The sequence below is a fragment of the Salmo salar genome, chromosome ssa04 (assembly GCF_905237065.1).
Source record: "Salmo salar chromosome ssa04, Ssal_v3.1, whole genome shotgun sequence".
In the NCBI taxonomy this organism is placed as follows: Eukaryota; Metazoa; Chordata; class Actinopteri; order Salmoniformes; family Salmonidae; genus Salmo; species Salmo salar.
The window spans coordinates 7170520-7190544 of record NC_059445.1 but is presented as its reverse complement, the minus strand read 5'-3'; the positions used below and the strand labels follow the sequence as shown (position 1 = coordinate 7190544).

Sequence of the window (20025 nt, the reverse complement as noted above, 5' to 3'; positions counted from 1 at the left end):
ATATCATACCTCAGTGGTCCACAGAGGAAAGAGAAACCATGATGTCACGGACATAGGCCGCCAATTCTGATAAATCCTGTACATTACATTGGAAATAAAAATCGAAAGTGTGGGGTGAAGCTGGTTGCCGCCAACATGTCGAAAGAATGTTTTCAAACCCAGTTCGCCTTTGTTATGGAGAGTGTATTGAAGACTGCAGTCACTGAGACAACGAAACTTTTTGAAACAACTATTGAGGAACTGCGAGCCGAAATATCTAGAATAAAAGAAGAGAACGAGGATCTCAAATCGAGGCTTCGATCCCTCGAAAACGTGAAGAAATCGACGGGTGAAAGTGAACGCCAAACCGCAGAGCCTGGACCGAGTCAAAGAACATCACGTATCGGCAAACGTGACATCGGCGTTCAATGCGGTGAGTAGAAAACGGGCGTATTAATTCCCCCACACAATTTATAATGGTTTTACAGCAAACGAGTTTATATTTGACAAATTCAGGTAGTTCCCGCCCCGTTTGTTTCCGAAACATTTTGCAACGGAGTCGGCGGAATGAATACGCTCCTGGACTGGTTAGCAAAGCTACTTTCAAATTAACAAACATCCTAATAGCCTAGATATTTAGCTGAGCATGAAGGCTCAACGCTGAGAACATTTCCCCAAACTGCTTAATGTATACGTTTAATTTGTATACACCTTTTTTGGAACGTAAACCGGTAAACTCTACATCTGACTAATAGCTTCCCTGGAGAACTCAACATGTCAGGTGTATGTTACAAGCGGAAGTGAAGCCTAGTCAGTGTATGGCCAAGTTGGAGACGGAACTAGCCAGACACTTCAGAGGATGTGGGCTGCTTGGCCTGGATAGTGGCGGGAGGCGACTCCAAGTCGATAATCACGAAACAATAAGGAATTCCCCTCATTCCTCCGTACTGAGTTGTTCGTTGTACATGTAGCCAGGTCAAAAATCCCGACCTACAGTTCACAGGGGGCGGCAGGTAGCCTAGCGGCTAAGAGCGTTGGGCCAGGAACCGAAATGTCGCTGTACAGTTCACAAGGGGCGGCTAAGGGCGTTGGACCAGGAACCGAACTGTCGCTGATTCGAATCCCCGACCCTGCAAAGTGTTACAAATCTACCGTTTTTATTTTCTTCTGCCCTTGAGCAAGGCGCCGTTGATGTCGATTTAAGGTTGCACCTCTGATTCAGAGGGGTTGGGTTAAATGCGGAAGACACGTTTCAGTTGAATGCATTCAGTTGCGCAACAGACTCCCTTTTGCTTCCCTTTCATTTTCCCAATGCTCTCATATAGGGAAATAGAGTTTGCGAGAAAGCCCTGTGGCTTCAGGCTAGTCGTTGTGGGGGGACGCGGTGTCCAAGCAGGCTACACATAGCTGTGTGTGGAAAACATTGAATCACAGGTCAGACGTTTAACTTGTTAAGTACTGTCCGTTTGGAACGCCACTCACTACTTGCAGCTGTATAGTCTAGTCCGTATAGTTCGTTTTGGTGTTGTTGGTCTTGGCTAGCATTATCATTAAAAAAGCAATGAGCAAATGAATCCGAGTGGGCAGAACAAGCAACATTTTAACATTTTAGTCATTTAGCAGACACTCTTATCCAGAGTGACTTACAGTAGTGAGTGCATACATTACATGTCATACATTTTTTTTTTTGTACTGCCCCCCCGTGGGAATCAAACCCACAACCCTGGCGTTGCACACACCATGCTGGCGTTGCAAACACCATGCTCTACCAACTGAGCCACAGGGAAGACTGGAGGAGTGCAGAGCCTTGCACCAGCTAGTGAGATCCTAGAGTCCCACAGTGGAGGTGTCAATGATGGACTGGCCACCTGGAGCACCAGGAGTTTTCCCAGTGGGTCAGCTTGACAATTGGGGCCGATGCAACGTAAAATATAAATAACCCCAGCCCCTGCTTAAATAAAGATAACTAAGTGCTGTGTGTCTGACTGGCCCAGGCGAGTGGGCTGCTGGCCCACTGCGGTTGGGTATTACATCTGTCGGCCTCTCTCTCCCAGCCAATTACTTTTGGTCCAGTCCATTCTAACTTTACCTGGGCCCCGCCCCTTTCCCATTTCAGTTAAGTGGTGACATTTGGATAAATAGTGGAGTGGAGCAAGATGGACAAACAAAAAGAGAAAAATGTAAAGGTGGTGCTGAAAAGCGGAGAGAGAAAAGGTTGAAGTCCCTTGAGGCTGATGAAGCCAAATGTTTGAAAATAACAAATTATTAATTTGGTGCCGTTACCTGTCAATCATCTCAGCCTAGTGAGCCTGAAGGCACTGGCAGCAGAGAGGAGAGAGCAGCCCAGCGATACCAGTTCAACTGTTAGTTAAGGTTTTGCAGCTGAAGTGGTAAGACCGAAGACAATTAGGGATAAGATAAGCAATGTTTGGCTAGCTGGCTATTTAGCTGTATTGGGTGTCTTTTGTTGAAACAAGCGCTCGTCAACGTCACTTTTTGTGAACCAACCAATCACAGCCTGGATGGGGCGGGACATAAAAAAAAGGTTGATGTTGAACTCATTGTTATGCATGAATGGTTATGATTATTGTCAAGTTAGTACTTAGCATGAACAAATTAGAGACTATTTAATGACGGAACAAAACCTACAATTTATAAATGTTGGTTGTGTATTTTTTTAAGCTGCTGTATTGTCCAATTGGAATTAATATTATACTAGTGGTGTATATAGTATACTATTATATAAAATGATGAATATACTAACATTAGGAATATTATTTAATGTTATACTAATTTATAGTAATTACTCATCCAGGTAGAGGATAGTGCATCTGCAGTGGACAGATGTAGATTGAGCCAGGATGCCACTGCCACCCTAATTTGTGATTATTTTAAGAGGGTGAAGTCAGGGGACCTAAATGTTTTTTAGTTTCCACCCCCAACCAACAAAAGTGTGAAAAGTCTGTGGTGCAGAAGATTTTCTTTTGTAAAGATGGGACGAACAGGAAGTGGCTGTCATACAGTGAAGAGAACTGTGCTTTATTCTGCTTCATTTGTTTGGAATTTGCAAAGCCCACCGAGTACAGCCCTTTCATGAATGGAATGGCAGACTGGAAGCATATCCTTCAGAGAGTGGAAGAGCATGAGAAGAGCATTATGCATAGAGGTTATGCCGAGGCCTACTTTCTAAGGTCCTCCAAAGGTAACATTGAGAGCCTGTTCCTCAGCAGTCAGATGTCTGCTCATAGATAGCAAGTGCGCAGAAGAAGGCAAGTGCTAGAGTGCATTATAGATGTTGTTAAAGGCAAGAGGGGTCTGAGTTACAGAGGCATGCAATCTGAAGCAGCTTATATGCTAGACGACAGCAGCATTGACCATGGCAACTTTTTAGAGATGATCGTTCTGCTGGGAAAGTATGACATGTGTATGAAAGAGCATCTCACTGCCTGCATAGAGAAAAGCATGAGTCTGGGTCAAGAGGCGGCAGAGGCTCTCTAATCACTCTATCAAAGACTACCATCGATACCGTCATTACCACCATCCAACACACAATGCAGGCCACCATAGCAACTGAAATCCAGGAAGCTGGTATGTTTTCAGTCCAGATTGACACTACGCAAGACGTTACAACACAAGATCAATGCTCTGTCATAGTCAGATATGTGACGAACATCATCCATGCGAGGCATCCACTGGACAATACTTTGTCCAGGTACTGAGTGAAGTACTGGAAAACATGAAGCTTGACATCAGCAAGTGCATTGGCAATTCCACTGATGGGAGCCTCCAGTATGTAAGGCCAGTATAAAAGCTTCTCTGCCCTGCTCTCTGCAAAGTCCACCAATCAAGTGCATGTGTGGTGCTATGCACACATTTTGAACCTTGTTTTGGCAGACACAACAGAAAGTGTCTTGGCAAGTGTGTCAGGTTTCTCTCAGTAACAACATAGCTGTGTTCTTCCGTGAATCCTACCAGAGGATGAACATTTGGGAGACCCAAGACAGAGACGTCTTGCTCCAATTGGAGAGACACGCTGGTGGGCTAAATACAGTGCCTTAAAGAAGGTCTCTGGAGCTTTTGGAAATCCAGATGAGGTCTGTATGTTGATGTCCTCACCATGCAAGATCAGAAAAACATCAACGCTACTGCATGGGTCAAGGCACGAGGATACATTGAGGGGTTGCTGAAGTATGAAATAATACTTACAGCTCAGATATTCCTCAGAATATTTCAGGTCACCTCACCAGTCACAAAATATCTTCAAACAAGTGGAATGGACATTCTGTCGGCGCATCGTATGGTTGTCTACAGAGGAGCAGCTGAAATTAATGGCAAGAGATTTTGAAAAAGTCAAGGCAGCTGCAGACGCATTTGTTCAGTGGGCCAACAGGAAGTTGCAGGAACGGGTTGAGAAAACAGAGCTGGGGTTAGAGACCACTCTGCCAACGAAAAGGGCTCGAAAGAAGAAAACCATGCTTGGAGAGATGGCACAAATGATATATTTACTGGGGCAAAGAGTGCATCCAGGATTGGTGTACATAATCAAATACTGGATACAGTTATAGATGGCATCCATCGGCTATTTCTGAGTAATGGCACTTTGTATGCCGACATGGCTCTTCTGGACCTTAACTTTAGTCAGCTAACATCCAGTGCCAGTGGCCTTCCACAGACAGCCCTTCAAGAACTAAGCAAATGTTTGATCAAATTTGACAGCAGAGCAACGGTGGCCAATTTACAGAGTGAGCTCATGAGTCTGGCACAACAGTGGACTAGGTTAAAACAATTGAGATATGAAGAATACACAACCAGGACTATGGAGGATCATGGACCTGAATGAAATGAAGGCAAGGCGGAGATGGTGAACAAGAGTTGTTCATCTTGCAAGGACTGTCCAGTGTGTTGCTACCGTATTCTTAGTCGGTACAACCTATTCACTGACGCATACCACATCCTGGTCCTTGCTTACAAGTTCTTACTTACCCTGTCAGTAACCCAGGTAGCTTGTGAGTGGCGCTTCTCTACTCTGAAATTCATCAAGAGTAGGCTCAGGAGCACTCTCTCAACAGCGCCTGGAGGCTTTTATGCTCATGGCTACTGAGTGAGATGTTTTAATGTCCCTGGACAGTGACCTGGTTGTAGATGGCATTGCTGAGAGAAGTGAGCTGCTGCAGAAATGGCTAATTTAAGGAGGTAGGAAATATGTTTATTTTAATTTTATTCTGACTTGCCTACTCACCAGCCGTTACACCAACAAATGTCTTCCTGTGTTATTTATTTTAATGGTCAGATGGTTCCAGAGATCCTTGCCACCTTGCTGCCAGTGCCATTATGCCAATATGTACTCCTTCCAGCCAGCCTCCTTCTAAGAGCAACACATTGCCCTTGTTCTATTTTACATCTATTTTACTGAGGTTATTGTTATAAATATTGTTCGGTAATCTTGTTTACATAAAGTTTTGTTTCGGTGGTGGTGTATTGCTGGTGGGGTTTTGGTGGGCCGGTCAAAGTCCAGGGCCATTTTTCATTCCCAGTCCATCCCTGGGAGTTGTCATCATACCCATATAACCTAGCGGTCAAATAGAGAAATGTTTTCAATCATGTTCTACCATACATTTTTCCCATAGAGATTTAATAAAAACTTAAAATAAGGCCTGTGTTTTGTCAGTCGTCGCTTGCTATTATGACAATCGAATTCAACAACACAAATAATGTTTCGAAATTGACTTTTGCGTTCAACAGCATTTCAAACAAAACATGTAACTACTAACTATAGCCATTGAATTCTACTATGTCAATATACCGTGCATGAGAGGGAAATATACAAGCTCTATAACGCACCTCAAGCCAATCATAGAGTATTCAATAATGCCACGGAGAAGTAAGAATTTGTCAGGCAGACAGTGGAACAACTTTTTTTGGTAGAAAAAATACACTTAAGCTTAATTTCTATTTATCTGCTTATAACTTCTGAAATGTGATAGGCCCATGTTTTCATGAGCTGAAATAAAAGATCCCAGAAATGTTCCAATATGCACAAAAAGCATATTCTTCTCAAATTCTGTGCACAAACTGGTTTACATCCCTGTTAGTGAGCATTTCTCATTTGCCAAGATAATCCATCCACCTGTCAGGTGTGGCATATCAAGAAACTGATTAAACTGCATGATCATAACACAGGTGCACCTTGTGCTGGGAACAATAAAGGCCACTAAAATGTGCAGTTTTGTCACAATGCCACAGATGTCTCAGGTTTTGAGGGAGCGTGCAATTGGCAGGCTGACTGCAGGAATGTCCACCAGAGCTGTTGCCAGAGAATTGAATGTTAATTTCTCTACCATAAGCCGCCTCCAACATTGTTTTAGAAAATTTGGCAGTACGTCCAATTGAAGACCACATGTAACCATGCCAGCCCAGGACCTGGCTCCCAAGTGGGTGGGCCTACACCCTACCAGGCCCACCCATGGCTGCGACCCTGTCAAGTCATGTGAAATCCATAAATAAGGGCCTAATGAATTTATTTCAACTGACTGATTTCCTTATAAACTGTAACTCACCTAAATCGTTGAAATTGTTGCATGTTGCGTTTTATATTTTTGTTCAGTGTGTGTATAGATGTTCATATACAAAATCACTTTTTAAATTAAATTAGTCCTTGACCATGTCACCTCAAACCAACCTTGGATTGTTCAGAGGGTAGGGACAAACAAAAAAATAACTATATATTTTACCTTCATTTCGATGTCACTTTTTCTGGACTTCTAGTTTCAATGGCTCCTTGAAAACACCCACAGATGAATATGAATTTGTCTCAAGTCAAAACATCCTTTAAGTTTCTCATTCTCATCAATATATATTTATAAACTACTGGACAGATGTGCATGTCACTTTCACGTAGCAGCGGCAGCGATAGTAGCAGTATTGATAGTAGTAGCAGTAGGCACATTAGGCTTATGATTATGGGCTGGGATTTCGAACTAACAGTTGTAGGATTTTTTTCAAAGGTCTATAGACTACAATGTTACACAGAAGTTAATGTGGTTTTGAGAGGTGTGGTCTATAGGTACGGTGTGTTGCAACACATAATGTTCTGTCAGGCTTATGTCCTAACCACTCTCTCTCCCCTGATCTGGTATTTGCAGTTCTGACAGCGCATGCTTTGCCTCGGGATGGGGAGCAGCACCTGCGGGAGGAGAACCAGGGGACGGAGCTGCACCGTGGGGCCTACGACGAGGAGGCCAACCCACAGACGGCCTTAGTGCTGATCAAACAGGAGGTGGACTGGGTAAGACAGTCCCCACCTAGCCTGAGTCCCCGATCTGTTTGGGTCAGTGCTATCAAGGATCGTTGGGACTTCCCTATCCTAAACCCCTACCTAACCATTTTACATTTCAACTTCAATGAGGTAGGGAAGTCCTACAGATCCCGCATAGCACGGACCGATCTGTTTTCTGTCTTGCCAATTCATCCACCTCTCTACTCAACCTATTGTTGTTGACCCCAGAGAAAGGAAACACCTGTACACTGCACTTGCTGGAATCTTCTTATTTTTATTTAAACTTATGTACATCGTCCTAACAGCCTTTATCAGAGTTTTTGTTGACACTAATATAGCCTGTTGTTGTTGCCATCCCCCCCCCCCAGGAGGCAGACTATTCTGATGACTACTCACCCGGGTACATACTGCTGAAGAAGGAGGGGGGAGAGCCCCCGACTCTGGTCCGCAGACAACCTCTCAGAGAGTTACCAGGCAGAGGTAGGAACTAGGGAGACCTGCTTCTGAATCACACATCTTATTACAATGTAATAATCAGTATTGGGATGAGAACCAGGCTCTAATAATATCTATAATAATCTCTCCACTGTTATTCTCTCTGTCTTTTGTTCTTTCTGGCTCTCCCTTTCAACTTTCCCCTCTTACTTTCTCTGTCCTGTCAATCTCCCTCCCTCTGTAGCCCTGGTCCCACCTGGAGCTGTCAGGGCCCTGGTCAACCATTACATCCAAGAAAGGCCTCCCACCACCCAGTCTACCTCAGCAGAGGCCCCCCTCCAGGGAGATCCAGACACCCAGGAGCCCCCCCAGGCTCTCAGCCCATCCCAGCCCAGGACCAGAGAGGTTAACAGTGGCAGTGCAGGCCAGGCCCCTGGAGCAGAACAGCAGTCACTGGTAATACCAGCAGCAGAATCTCCATCAACATTAGACCTGACAGAATCTCCTCAATCAGCAGCCACTATCCAGTCTACATCAACTGTTCTGTCTACTGTAATGGCCCAGTCCACGGTAACTACTCTGTCAAAAGAAACTGTCCAAACGACCACAGCGGTCCAGTCGACTGTAGCGGTGAAGTCGACAGCAGCGGCGTCAGAGCGCCCGCCACCTGTCCTCTCTGGGTTACCCAGAACCCCTCTTCAAGATACACAGCCCAGCCCCGTACCCCCTCATCCACCCCCATCTCCTCGACCAGCACAGTCCCACACAGACGTTCTACCTGTAGCTCATCCAATAGCAGTGCCCTCAACACAACCAGCTAGGCCTACAGCTGTACCTGATGGACCACCGGCCGCACCACCAACACAACCACAACCGCCTACACTTTTGGAGAGTTTGGGTATTGCCACGGCAACTCCGCCAACTCCGGTCCAGTCCGCTCCATCTCCTACTGAGTTGACAGAACCTGCCGGCCCTCCTGAGAAGCAGGCGTTGTTGGTCACTGAGCATGTGCAACGCTCCTCCACCGTGCCACGACCAAAGTCACCTTCTGTCCCAGAGACATCTTATGAAACCCCTCTACAGCTGTCAGCCCCTGCTGTAACCACACCCTCTGGCTGCTGTCAGATGTCTAAGACACAGTTTTTAGCTCGGTTGTCAGTAGTACCCCGAGTATGTGCCCCACCGAGGCTGGAGAAAGACCAGGAGGAAAAGGACGGGCAGGAAGATGAGGGGGAGAGGCTTTCCCCCCTCCCTGCCACATCTACGGAAGCTGTGATGACAAGGTCTGTCGCTACGGAGACGACCCCCGCCAGCGAGAATAAGGAGGAGATTGTTGTCCAGGTAGGCGGCAGCCGAAAGTCAAGTCGACGTGAAGCGCTCCTCTCCGGTCTCCGCCTTCGCTTAAGGCCCCGCCCCCGGGACAGTACTCCATCTCCCGTGGTTGCTAAGAAACCCAGAGGAGAGAGAACCGCCCCTCTAGACCATGACTACTCAAAGGTGATGCAGAACAGAGGAGAAAAGTCCAGAGAATTACACGTTGACCAGGATGTAGTAGAGGACACCTCTAACGGTGAGACGGCTGACGACAAGTCTAGTGGACAAGGAAGTAGTAACCACATCAGTGAGGGAGGAGCTAACACTGATGTGACCTCTCCGACCAGACAGTCACCTATTGTTGGAGGTGTGTCCAAATCCAAGAAGAGAAGCATGACCTGGGTGCAGGCTCAGAGACTATTGGCCCTAGCCCAGGCTAAGAGGAGTAGGTCAAAGGTCACTAAGGCCTCACAGAGAGGTCTGAGGTCAGAGCTAAGAGGTCTGGTCACACAGACACAGTTTCCGCCTTCTAACCCACAGCGGCGGCGGTCATACAGACCCAGCCCTCAAGCTGCCTCCAGCCCACGCCGCACCAGCCCTCGCCAGGCTACAGTGGACAACACAAACCCTCCTCCTGCCACCCCTCCTCACCCAAAGCCTCACCCCTTCAAGGTCACTTCCACCACCCCTCGTCGCGGAAGACCTCGTTCTGCGGCCGTGGAGGCTTTAAATTTGAAACGGTCTCCCTCCACCCCTCAACCTATCCCCTTCATTGTCACCGTCAGCCCTCGCTCCAACTTCAAAAAGTCCCCACAGTGCCCACTGACTTTCCAGCAGGCGCGCCGATACCGCCAATCACAACCGATGTGGTCGCCACCGGGCCCATTCCAGCTCCAACAGGCTCCACAGAAACGTCTCGCCAAGAACCAGTGTGCAGACTGCGGTCGTGTCCTGAGCAGCGCCGCTGCTTTAGAGAGTCACGCCTCCCTCCACTCAGGGAAGCGCCCGTTCGCCTGCTCTGCCTGCGGCAAGGACTTCCCCGACCTCAAGGGCCTCAACCGCCACGCCCGCGTCCATGGCGACCAGCGGGGCCACCAGTGTCCGCAGTGCAGCAAGACATTCGTCTACCGCTTTGGCCTGACTAAGCACGAGCAGGTGGTCCACTGTGGCGTACGTCCGTTCGTCTGCCCAATCTGTGACAAACGCTTAATTACACAGCGTGACCTGGAGGCTCATATCCGCGTTCACACCGGAGAGAAACCATTTGCCTGCTCCCTCTGTGTGAAGCGGTTCAAGAGGCGTGTGGAGCTGAATGTTCACCTGATGTGGCATAACGGGGAGAAGAGACACTGGTGCTCATACTGCGGGAAGGGATTTCTGGATTACAATAATCTGAAGAACCACAAACTGGTCCACACTGGGGAGAAACCTTACACCTGCTCCGAGTGTGGTAAGCGCTTCAAACAGACTGGCCATCTGAAGAAACACCTGAAGACTGTACACAAAGACCGATAGAGGGCAGGGGACAAATATTCAATGTCACCCTATTCCCTATATAGTGCACCTCTTTGGACCAGAAACAGTGGCAGGCCCATGTAAAGTAGTGCACTAGATAGGGTGTCATAGGAGCTATTGAGGGGGAATAGTTATCTCCATTTGCTGTGAATTCAAAACCTGCTGTGTTAGTATTAATGAAGCGGGGATCCCAATCTATTCTGACAGTGATTGGGAAGGACTTGTTATTTTATGTACTGATTAATTACAAGTATCAAAACTTTTGTTTTATAAACATTTGGGTCCGCTTTTGTTGTTTATAAGAATCATGCTACGAGAGAATGACGTAGCTAAGTGTACATTTTTTTTTTTTTTTACAAATTGTTATATTTTAGTTGAGACCGAGTTGGTTATTTGTATTTAAAACATGAATTCTGGTTATTCGTTAGAAAAGTTTGAAACCTAAAAAAGTTTAAATGTAGGTGTACTGTGTTCACATCATGGTGTTTATGTTCTGCGGTTTTGAACTACAGCGAACAAAAATATAAACGCAACATGTAAAATGTTGGTCCCATGTTTCATGAGCTGAAATAAAAGAACCCACAAAAAGCGTATTTCTCTCATATTAAACACATTTGTTTCCATCCATGTTAGTGAGCATTTCTCCTTTGCCAAGATAATCCATCCACCTGACAGGTGTGGCATGATCATTACACAAATGCACCTTGTGCTGGGGACAATATGGCCACTCTAAAATGTGCAGTTTTGTCAAACAGTGTCCCATGGTGGGGTTAGAGTATGGGCAGGCATAAGCTACGGACACAATTGCATTCTATCAATGGCAATTTCAATGCACAGCAAGACCATGACGAGATCCTGAGGCCCATTTTTTGTTGTGACGAACACATGCGTATCTGTCTTCCCAGTCATGAAATCCATAGATTAGGGCCCAATGAATTTAATTCAATGAAACTGTTACTTTATAATTTTGTTCAGTATTGTTGCATTGTGTTTTTAGATAAAAATCTGGGCTGGACTTAACCCTCCAGGTCATAATTACAAGTGGGAAACTGACAAAATATTGTTCCCTGAGTTGTGACATTTTACTACTGACCTTTCAACCAAAACATAACAAATAAATACATTACAGAATCTATCAATTAGGATAAGTTTGACCATATTGTCAATGGTAAGCAAGCTTTATATTGGTCTGACATCAAAAGCACTTGAACACAATCATGGCAGACTTACACCATCCCATAAGCACACGAATGCCCTATATTAAAATGTTTATTAGGTTGACATAATTAAGAATGTCTGTCATAATGACTAACACAGTTAGATTTTCAATGTCCTTATTAAAAAACAATTGATCACCCCAAAAATTGTTCTTAATGTCAAATTAAAACTGAACATAACAGTTTTCTAGACCACTCGGCTCAGGAGATCCGGCCTGTGTTTGTGCTGGTGTGACTTCAGATGGTTCAGTTGTTTGAAGCGGAGTCCACACACAGCGCAGCAGTACGGTCTTTCCCCAGTGTGAGTGCGCTTGTGCACTTTCAAAATGTCGGCCCGTGTGAAGCTCTTGTCACACATGGTGCAGCGGTGGGGTTTCTCCTGTGTGTGAATGCGCCGGTGCAGCTTGAGGTTCCAGAGCCGACTGAACTTGTTCCCGCAGAGGGAGCAGCAGTAGGGCTTGTCTGTCGTCTGGCTGCATGTGTGCCTCTTCAGGTCGGAGAAGGAGGTGAAGCCCTTGCCACACGGGCTGCAGAGGTGGCGTCCCTCGGCTTGGTGGACCTTTAGGTTGCAGGCCTGGGTGAAGGTCTTACCGCACTGGGTGCGGGAGTACGGAGTCCCTGGCCCTGAATTCGTCCATCTCACAGTTTTGTGTTTCTGCTTGTGGGCCTTGAGGGAACCAGAGTCTGGGAAGGTCATTGTACACTGATTGCAGGCATGACGCCTCCCCCCTCCGCCTGTAACCTGCTCTTGTGAACAATCTCTGAGGTTTAAAGAGTGTCCAAAGTCATCAACAGCACCATACAGGCTCTCTGTGTTGTTGTGGGCTGAGCTTCCAGAGTGGATGGAGGTTAGCACCCTGAGGCCGGCTCTACTACCCAAGTCCGGAAAACTGTGTTCAGGGTACCCCTCCTCATTGATCAACAAGCAGTTCAGGTCTCCCACCTCCGGGTGAGGGGGTGGCGTTGGCGACCCCACCTGCTCCCTCTGGGTCCGACGGGGGCCAGGCAGGTTGGAGCGATGGTGATGGTCTCCCCCCTCAGACCCCCCCAGGTTCACCTGGTAGTGACCCGCAGCTCCGTAGCTCAGCGCCCCCAGACGAGACGGAGAACCAGGAAGCCTATCCATCCCTTCCATGTCTAGAAGATGGTCGCCACTACCACCACTGCCATAACCAGACTTCTCAAAGCCGACCCCCAGTTCCTCCACGCTGTAGCGGGGGCGGTAGAGAGGTTGGCTGGGGTCTCCTGAGTCTCCCTCGGGACCCGATGGTTCAGGATCCTGGTCTAGACCAGGTCCCCAGTCACCCTGGCATTGCTGCAGCTCCTGCTTACTGAAACTCTTACTGGGCCCCGAGACGTCTGAACCGTCGGCCCCTGAAGAACACAGGAGACATTAGGTATTAGAAGCATTAGAGGCATTGGCAATAGTATAAACTGTGGTAGAATAACTAATGCTAAATGTTTTACTTAGTTTCAAGTTGATTTATTATAATACCAATGACAACATATTAGAAGCTACTCCTTTTCATTCTCATCATAAAGACTCCTCAACTCACCGTCCAGGCAGACGCCCCATCTCTCCTGTAGTTCAGTGTTGTGGAGAGCTTCCTCTTTCAGCAGGCTGTCCAGCTTCAGACCTCCGATGTCTGCGGGCTGCAAAAGGAAATTAATAAGTTGATTCTAACTAAACGATGGATAAACTGGCAGTGAATGAATAAAGCTGGCATGATGGTCCCCTATTCCTCCTGAAAGACAAGTTCTAATCTGTTCTGCACAGTACATTTTTATCTGAAGGTTCTGTAACACTGGTGTTTAGTCAGTCCCCTACTTACCTCAGAGGTACTCCTAGGGCTGGTGGCATTGGCCTCCTCCAGGTCATGCGAGGCTGTTTCCCCAGCCACGCCCCCACAGCTGCTCCACTCCTCCCCTAGTACCTTCTCCTGCTTCAGGCCACGCCCCCTCTCCACACCTGGCCACAGGTAAACAAAGAGTAACATTATCTCAACTAAGAGGAAAGCTGAATTGTGAATAATGGAGTCTCCTCGCATCAGTGCAGAGGAAGGAAATAAAGCATCTTACCACCAACTCAACTGTCTGGTCAGTGATCACCAAAGTATGGAAGGTACACATTACAGCAGCCAAACTTCAGAGTGATTCCTCCATATATACAGTCGTGGCCAAAAGCTGAGAATGACACAAATATTAATTTTCACAAACTTTGCTGCTTCAGTGTCTTTAGATATTTTTGTCAATGTTACTATGGAATACTGAAGTATAATTACAAGTGTCAAAGGCTTTTATTGACAATTACATGAAGTTTTTGCAAAGAGTCAATATTTGCTGTGTTGACCCTTCTTTTTCAAGACCTCTGCAATCCGCCCTAGCATGCTGTCAATTAACTTCTGGGCCACATCCTGACTGATGGCAGCCCATTGCATAATCAATGCTTGGAGTTTGTCAGAATTTGTGGGTTTTTGTTTGTCCATCCGCCTCTTGAGGATTGACCACAAGTTCTCAATGGGATTAAGGTCTGGGGAGTTTCCTGGCCATGGACTAGAGGTCGACCGATTATGATTTTTCAACACCGATACCGATTATTGGAGGACCAAAAAAAGCCGATACCGATTAATCGGCCTATTCTTTTTATTTATTTGTAATAATGACAATTACAATACTGAATGAACACTTATTTTAACTTAATATAATACATCAATAAAATCAATTTAGCCTCAAATAAATAATGAAACATGTTCAATTTGGTTTAAATAATGCAAAAACAAAGTGTTGGAGAAAAAAGTAAAAGTGCAATATGTGCCATGTAAGAAAGCTAACGTTTAAGTTCCTTGCTCAGAACATATGAAAGTTGGTGGTTCCTTTTAACATGAGTCTTCAATATTCCCAGGTAAGAAGTTTTAGGTTGTAGTTATTATAGGAATTATAGGAATATTTCTCTCTATACGATTTGTATTTCATATACCTTTGACTATTGGATGTTCTTATAGGCACTTTAGTATTGCCAGTGTAACAGTATAGCTTCCGTCCCTCTCCTCGCTCCTACCTGGGCTCGAACCAGGAACACATCGACAACAGCCACCCTCGAAGCAGCGTTACCCATGCAGAGCAAGGGGAACAACTACTCCAAGTCTCAGAGCGAGTGACGTTTGAAAACGCTATTAGCGCGCAGCCGCTAACTAGCTGACCTTTTCACATCGGTTACACCAGCCTAATCTTGGGAGTTGATAGGCTTGAAGTCATAAACAGCGAAGAGCTGCTGGCAAAACACATGAAAGTGCCTGATTCAATGAATGCTTACGAGCCTGCTGGTGCCCACCACCGCTCAGTCAGACTGCTCTATCAAATCATAGACTTAATTATAACATAATGACACACAGAAATACAAGCCTTTGGTCATTAATATGGTCGAATCCGGAAACTATAATCTCGAAAACAGTGAAATAGTGAAATATGGAACCATTCCGTATTTTATCTAACGGGTGGCATCCCTAAGTCTAAATATTCCTGTTACATTGCACAACCTTCAATGTTATGTCATACTTAAGTAAAATTCTGGCAAATTAGTTCGCAACGAGCCAGGCGGCCCAAACTGTTGCATATACCCTGACTCTGCGTGCAATGAACGCAAGAGAAATGACACAATTTCACCTGGTTAATATTGCTTGCTAACATGGATTTCTTTTAGCTAAATATGCAGGTTTAAAAATATATACTTGTGTATTGATTTTAAGAAAGGCATTGATGTTTATGGTTGGAGCAACGTGTACCTAAGCGATTATATGCAACGCAGGACAGGCTAGATAAACTAGTAATATCATCAACCATGTGTAGTTAATTAGTGATTATGATTGATTATTGTTTTTTATAAGATAAGTTTAATGCTAGCTAGCAACTTACCTTGGCTTCTTACTGCATTCGCGTAACAGGCAGGCTCCTCGTGGAGTGCAATGTAAAGCAGGTGGTTAGAGCGTTGGACTAGTTAACTGTAAAGTTGCAAGATTGAATCCCTGAGCTGACAAGGTAAAAATCTGTCGTTCTGCCCCTGAACAAGGCAGTTAACCCACTATTCCTAGGCCGTCATTGAAAATAAGAATATGTTCTTAAATATATATATCTTTTTAAATAATAATTCGGCCAAATCGGCGTCCAAAAATACCGATTTCCGATTGTTATGAAAAACTTGAAATCGGCCCTAATTAATCGGCCATTCCGATTAATCGGTCGACCTCTACCATGGACCCAAAATATCGATGTTTTGTTCCCCGAGCCACTTGGTTATCACTTTTGCCTTATGGCAAGGTGCTCAGTCATGCTGGAAAAGGCATTGTTCGTCACCAAACTGTTCCTGGATGGTTGGGAGAAGTTGCTCTCGGAGGATGTGCTGGTACCATTCTTTATTCATGGCTGTGTTCTTAGGCAAAATTGTGAGTGAGCCCACTCCCTTGGCTGATAAGCAACCCCACACATGAATGGTCTCAAGTCTTTGCCTCACTGTGCGTGCAGATGCACTCACACCTGCCTGCTGCCATTCCTGAGCAAGCTCTGTGCTGGTGGTGCCCCGATTCCGCAGCTGAATCAACTTTAGGAGAGGGTCCTGGCGCTTGCTGGACTTTCTTGGGCGCCCTGAAGCCTTCTTCACAACAATTGAACCGCTCTCCTTGAAGTTCTTGATGATCCGATAAATGGTTGATTTAGGTGCAATCTTACTGGCAGCAATATCCTTGCCTGTGAAGCCCTTTTTGTGCAAAGCAATGATGACGGCATGTGTTTCCTTGCAGGTAACCATGGTTGACAGAGGAAGAACAATGATTCCAAGCACCACCCTCCCTTTGAAGCTTCCAGTCTGTTATTCGAACTCAATCAACATGACAGAGTGATCTCCAGCCTTGTCCTCGTCAACACTCACACCTGTGTTAACGAGAGAGTCACTGACATGATGTCAGCTGGTCCTTTTGTGGCAGGGCTGAAATGCAGTGGAAATGTTTTTGGGGGATTCAGTTCATTTGCATGGCAAAGAGGGACATTGCAATTAATTGCAATTAATCTGATCACTCTTCATAACATTATGTAGTATATGCAAATTGCCATCATACAAACTGAGGCAGCAGACTTTGTGAAAATTAATATTCGTGTCATTCTCAAAACTTTTGGCCACGACTGTATAGTTAGATAGATAGGTAGGAGTACCAGTCAAAAGTTGGACACACATACTCATTCCAGAGTTTCTTTATTTGTACTATTTTCTACATTGTAGAATAATAGTTAAGACATCAAAACTATGAAATAACACATATGGAATCATGTAGTAACCAAAAAAGTAGCCACCCTTTCTTTGCCTTTGACAGATTTGCACACTCTTGGCATTCTCTCAGCTTCTGAGGTAGTCAACTGGAGTGCATTTCGATTAACAGGTGTGCCTTGTTAAGTTAATTTGTGGAATTTCTTTCCTTCTAAATGCGTTTGGGGCAATCAGTTGCGTTGTGACAAGATAGGGGGGTATACAGAAGATAGCCCTATTTACTTTAAGACATGAAGGTCAGTCAATCCGGATAATTTCAAGAACTTTGAAAGTTTCTTCAAGTGCAGTTGCAAAAAACATCAAGTGCTATGATGAAACTGGCTCTCATGAGGACCGCCACAGGAAAAGAAGACCCAGAGTTACCTCTGCTGCAGAGGATAAGATCATTAGCGTTACCAGCCTCAGAAATTGCTGCCCAAATAAATACTTCACAGAGTTCAAGTAACAGACACATCTCAACATCAACTGTTCAGAGGAGACTGCATGAATTAGGCCTTCATGGTCAAATTGCTGCAAAGAAACCACTACTAAAGGACACCGATAAGAAGACTTGCTTGGGCCAAGAAACAGGAGCAATGGACATTAGACCCGGTGGAAATCTGTCCTTTGGTCTGATGAGTCCAAGTTTGAGAATTTTGGTTCCAACTGCCGTGTCTTTGTGAGACGCAGAGTAGGTGAACAGATGAGCTCTGCATGTGTGGTTCCCACCATGAAGCATGGAGGAGGTGGTGTGATGGTGCTTTGCTGGTGACACTGTCTGTGATTGATTTAGAATTCAAGGCACACTTAACCAGCATGGCTACCACAGTATTCTGCAGCGATACACCATCCCATCTGGTGTGTGCTTAGTGGGACTTTGATTTGTTTTTCAACAGGACAAACACCCAATACACCTCCAGGCTGTGTAAGTGTAACAATTTTGCTTCCGTCCCTCTCCCTGGGCTCGAAGCAGGCACCCTCTGCGCACATCAACAACAGTCACCCACGAAGCATTACCCATTGCTCCACAAAAGCTGCGGCCCTTGCAGAGCAAGGGGAACAACTACTTCAAGGTCTCAGAGTGTGTGATGTCACTGATTGAAACACTATTATATGAAACTAACTAGCTAGCCATTTCACACTGGTTACATAAGGGCTAGAAGGAGAGTGATTGAGTGCTGCATCAGATGACCTGGCCTCCACAATCAAATCAAAGTTTATTTGTCACGTGCGCCGAATACAACAGGAGTAGACCTTACAGTGAAATGCTTACTTACAGGCTCTAACCAAAAAAGGTGTTAAGTGAACAATAGGCTAACAGGCTATATACACCTATAATAGGTGAACAGGCTATATACAGTAGTGAGTATAAAAAAGTAGCAACGCTACATACAGACACCGGTTAGTCAGGCTGATCACCTGACCTCAACCCAATTTAAATGGTTTTGGATGGACCACAGAGTGAAGGAAAAGCAGCCAACAAGTGCTCAGCATGTGGGAACTCCTTCAAGACTGTTGGAAAAGCATTCCAGGTGAAGCTGGTTGAGATAATGCCAAGAGTGTGCAAAGCTGCCATCAAGGCAAAGGGAGGCTACTTTGAAGAATAAAACATATTTAGATTTATTTAACACTTTTTTGCTTACTACATGATTCCATATGTGTTATAGAAAATAGTAAAAATAACGAAAAACCCTTGAATGAGTAGGTGTGTCCAAACTTTTGACTGGTACTGTGTGTATGTGTATATATAGAGAGAGAGACTGTCTTTAGATGTCTCTCTCTATACCTGTATGTGAGGTTCCAGAGCTTCTCTCCTTGGCTTCGTCGTTAGCTCTTCCACAGTCCGCACACTTCTCGATACGGCCTCCCTCTCTGTCCCTCTCCGTGCGTCTGTTCTCCGACCACTGCAGCCTCTTCTTCAGCGACTCGACCTGTTCCCGGCTCCGGGACATCTCCTTCAGGAAACTATCCTCCACCAGCCTGGTGATCTCGTACATGGCAGCCTTGAAAACCGTCTCCATGACTCCGGAGAGCTGAGACTTGAAGGTTACGATGGCTTCAGACATCATGGAAAACTGTCTATGTGTAACTAGCTACTTTTGTACAGGCGAATCACTACTGCGATCGAGTCTAACAAAAATATAGGAAGCTAACGTTTGCAGCATATATACTGGAAACTAAACCCTTCTGTCTGTTAGCAGGCTAGCAAATCTAGCTACTCTTAGAAGTTGGTGTCTGACTCAGTGACTGTCCTAGTAATACATGTTTTTTTTTTAATCATTTCGAGAGATAAGATGCAGCAGTTAATGTATATGAGGCTATTCTAATAAATATAAATAACAGAGATAATGAGAGATGGCAGTTAGCTTGCTAGCTAGTTAAAGCCAACACAAAAAGCATACACAAAAGCAATAGAATTTCCGGAAACAAACCTACGGATCGAGTAGTAGGACAATCTACATTGGAACGATGACAGAAAATACGCCCTTTCTTTGAACAAAACATCTGTACGTTTACTGTAAATAAGATTCGAAATATAATTCGACTATTATTATACGATTCGAATACTGATCAGTACCGTAGTAGGCTATTTATTGTGTAAATTATTTACAAGAAATCTACACCGAAGCGATTTATCCCGCCCCCCACTCAGCCCTATGCGGGCCCTGGTCCAAAGTAGTGAGTGGACTAGGAATAGGGTGTCCAAAGCTAGGTTTCTATCCAATTGGCGACGTAACTGTTCGGTTATATCAGTTATCCTGTTAGAGATTTTGTGCAGAATACACTGCGCTGTTTCAGATGCAACGTTTATGGTCATGTTGCAGCAGTGCCCTTACGAAAAAAGATTGCAGAGTGCAGTATAACTGCAGTATGCAGTAAATACTGCCTCCAAAATAACCGTTTTTTAAATGTCAGAATAGCCTTGTAATTTAAGCTTGAAGCTGAATCAATTAATTAAATACACGTATATTTATAATTCCATTCTCAGTCCTTTC

At 45.2% G+C, this 20025-nt stretch overlaps 2 protein-coding genes across 3 annotated transcripts in view; one reads left to right on the top strand and one right to left on the bottom strand.

Annotated features, from left to right (window-relative positions):
- Positions 1–11110, top strand: part of LOC106610522 (uncharacterized) — an 11164-nt gene extending 54 nt beyond the window's left edge. The window contains exons 1-4 of the mRNA XM_014209906.2: positions 1–412; positions 7122–7264; positions 7624–7735; positions 7935–11110. The exon at positions 1–412 is cut by the window's left edge and continues 54 nt beyond it. Coding sequence (XP_014065381.2) covers positions 136–412; positions 7122–7264; positions 7624–7735; positions 7935–10519 — 3117 coding nt within the window. The 5' untranslated portion in view covers positions 1–135 and the 3' untranslated portion in view covers positions 10520–11110. The remainder of the gene's footprint in view (positions 413–7121; positions 7265–7623; positions 7736–7934) is intronic.
- A 330-nt stretch (positions 11111–11440) lies between these two features.
- LOC106610523 (zinc finger and SCAN domain-containing protein 2) lies at positions 11441–19480 on the bottom strand. 2 transcript variants are annotated; one of them, XM_014209907.2, is made up of 4 exons: positions 18816–19480; positions 13569–13705; positions 13293–13389; positions 11441–13110 (listed from the first exon to the last, which is right to left on the bottom strand). In XM_014209907.2, the coding sequence occupies exons 1-4, from the start codon at positions 19096–19098 to the stop codon at positions 11924–11926; spliced, it is 1704 nt and encodes a 567-aa protein (XP_014065382.2). In that variant the 5' UTR covers positions 19099–19480; the 3' UTR covers positions 11441–11923. The 2 variants fall into 2 exon arrangements, with proteins under 2 accessions (XP_014065382.2, XP_045572349.1); XM_045716393.1 differs by having other exon boundaries at positions 13569–13920; positions 18816–19053.
- Positions 19481–20025: the final 545 nt, after the last annotated feature.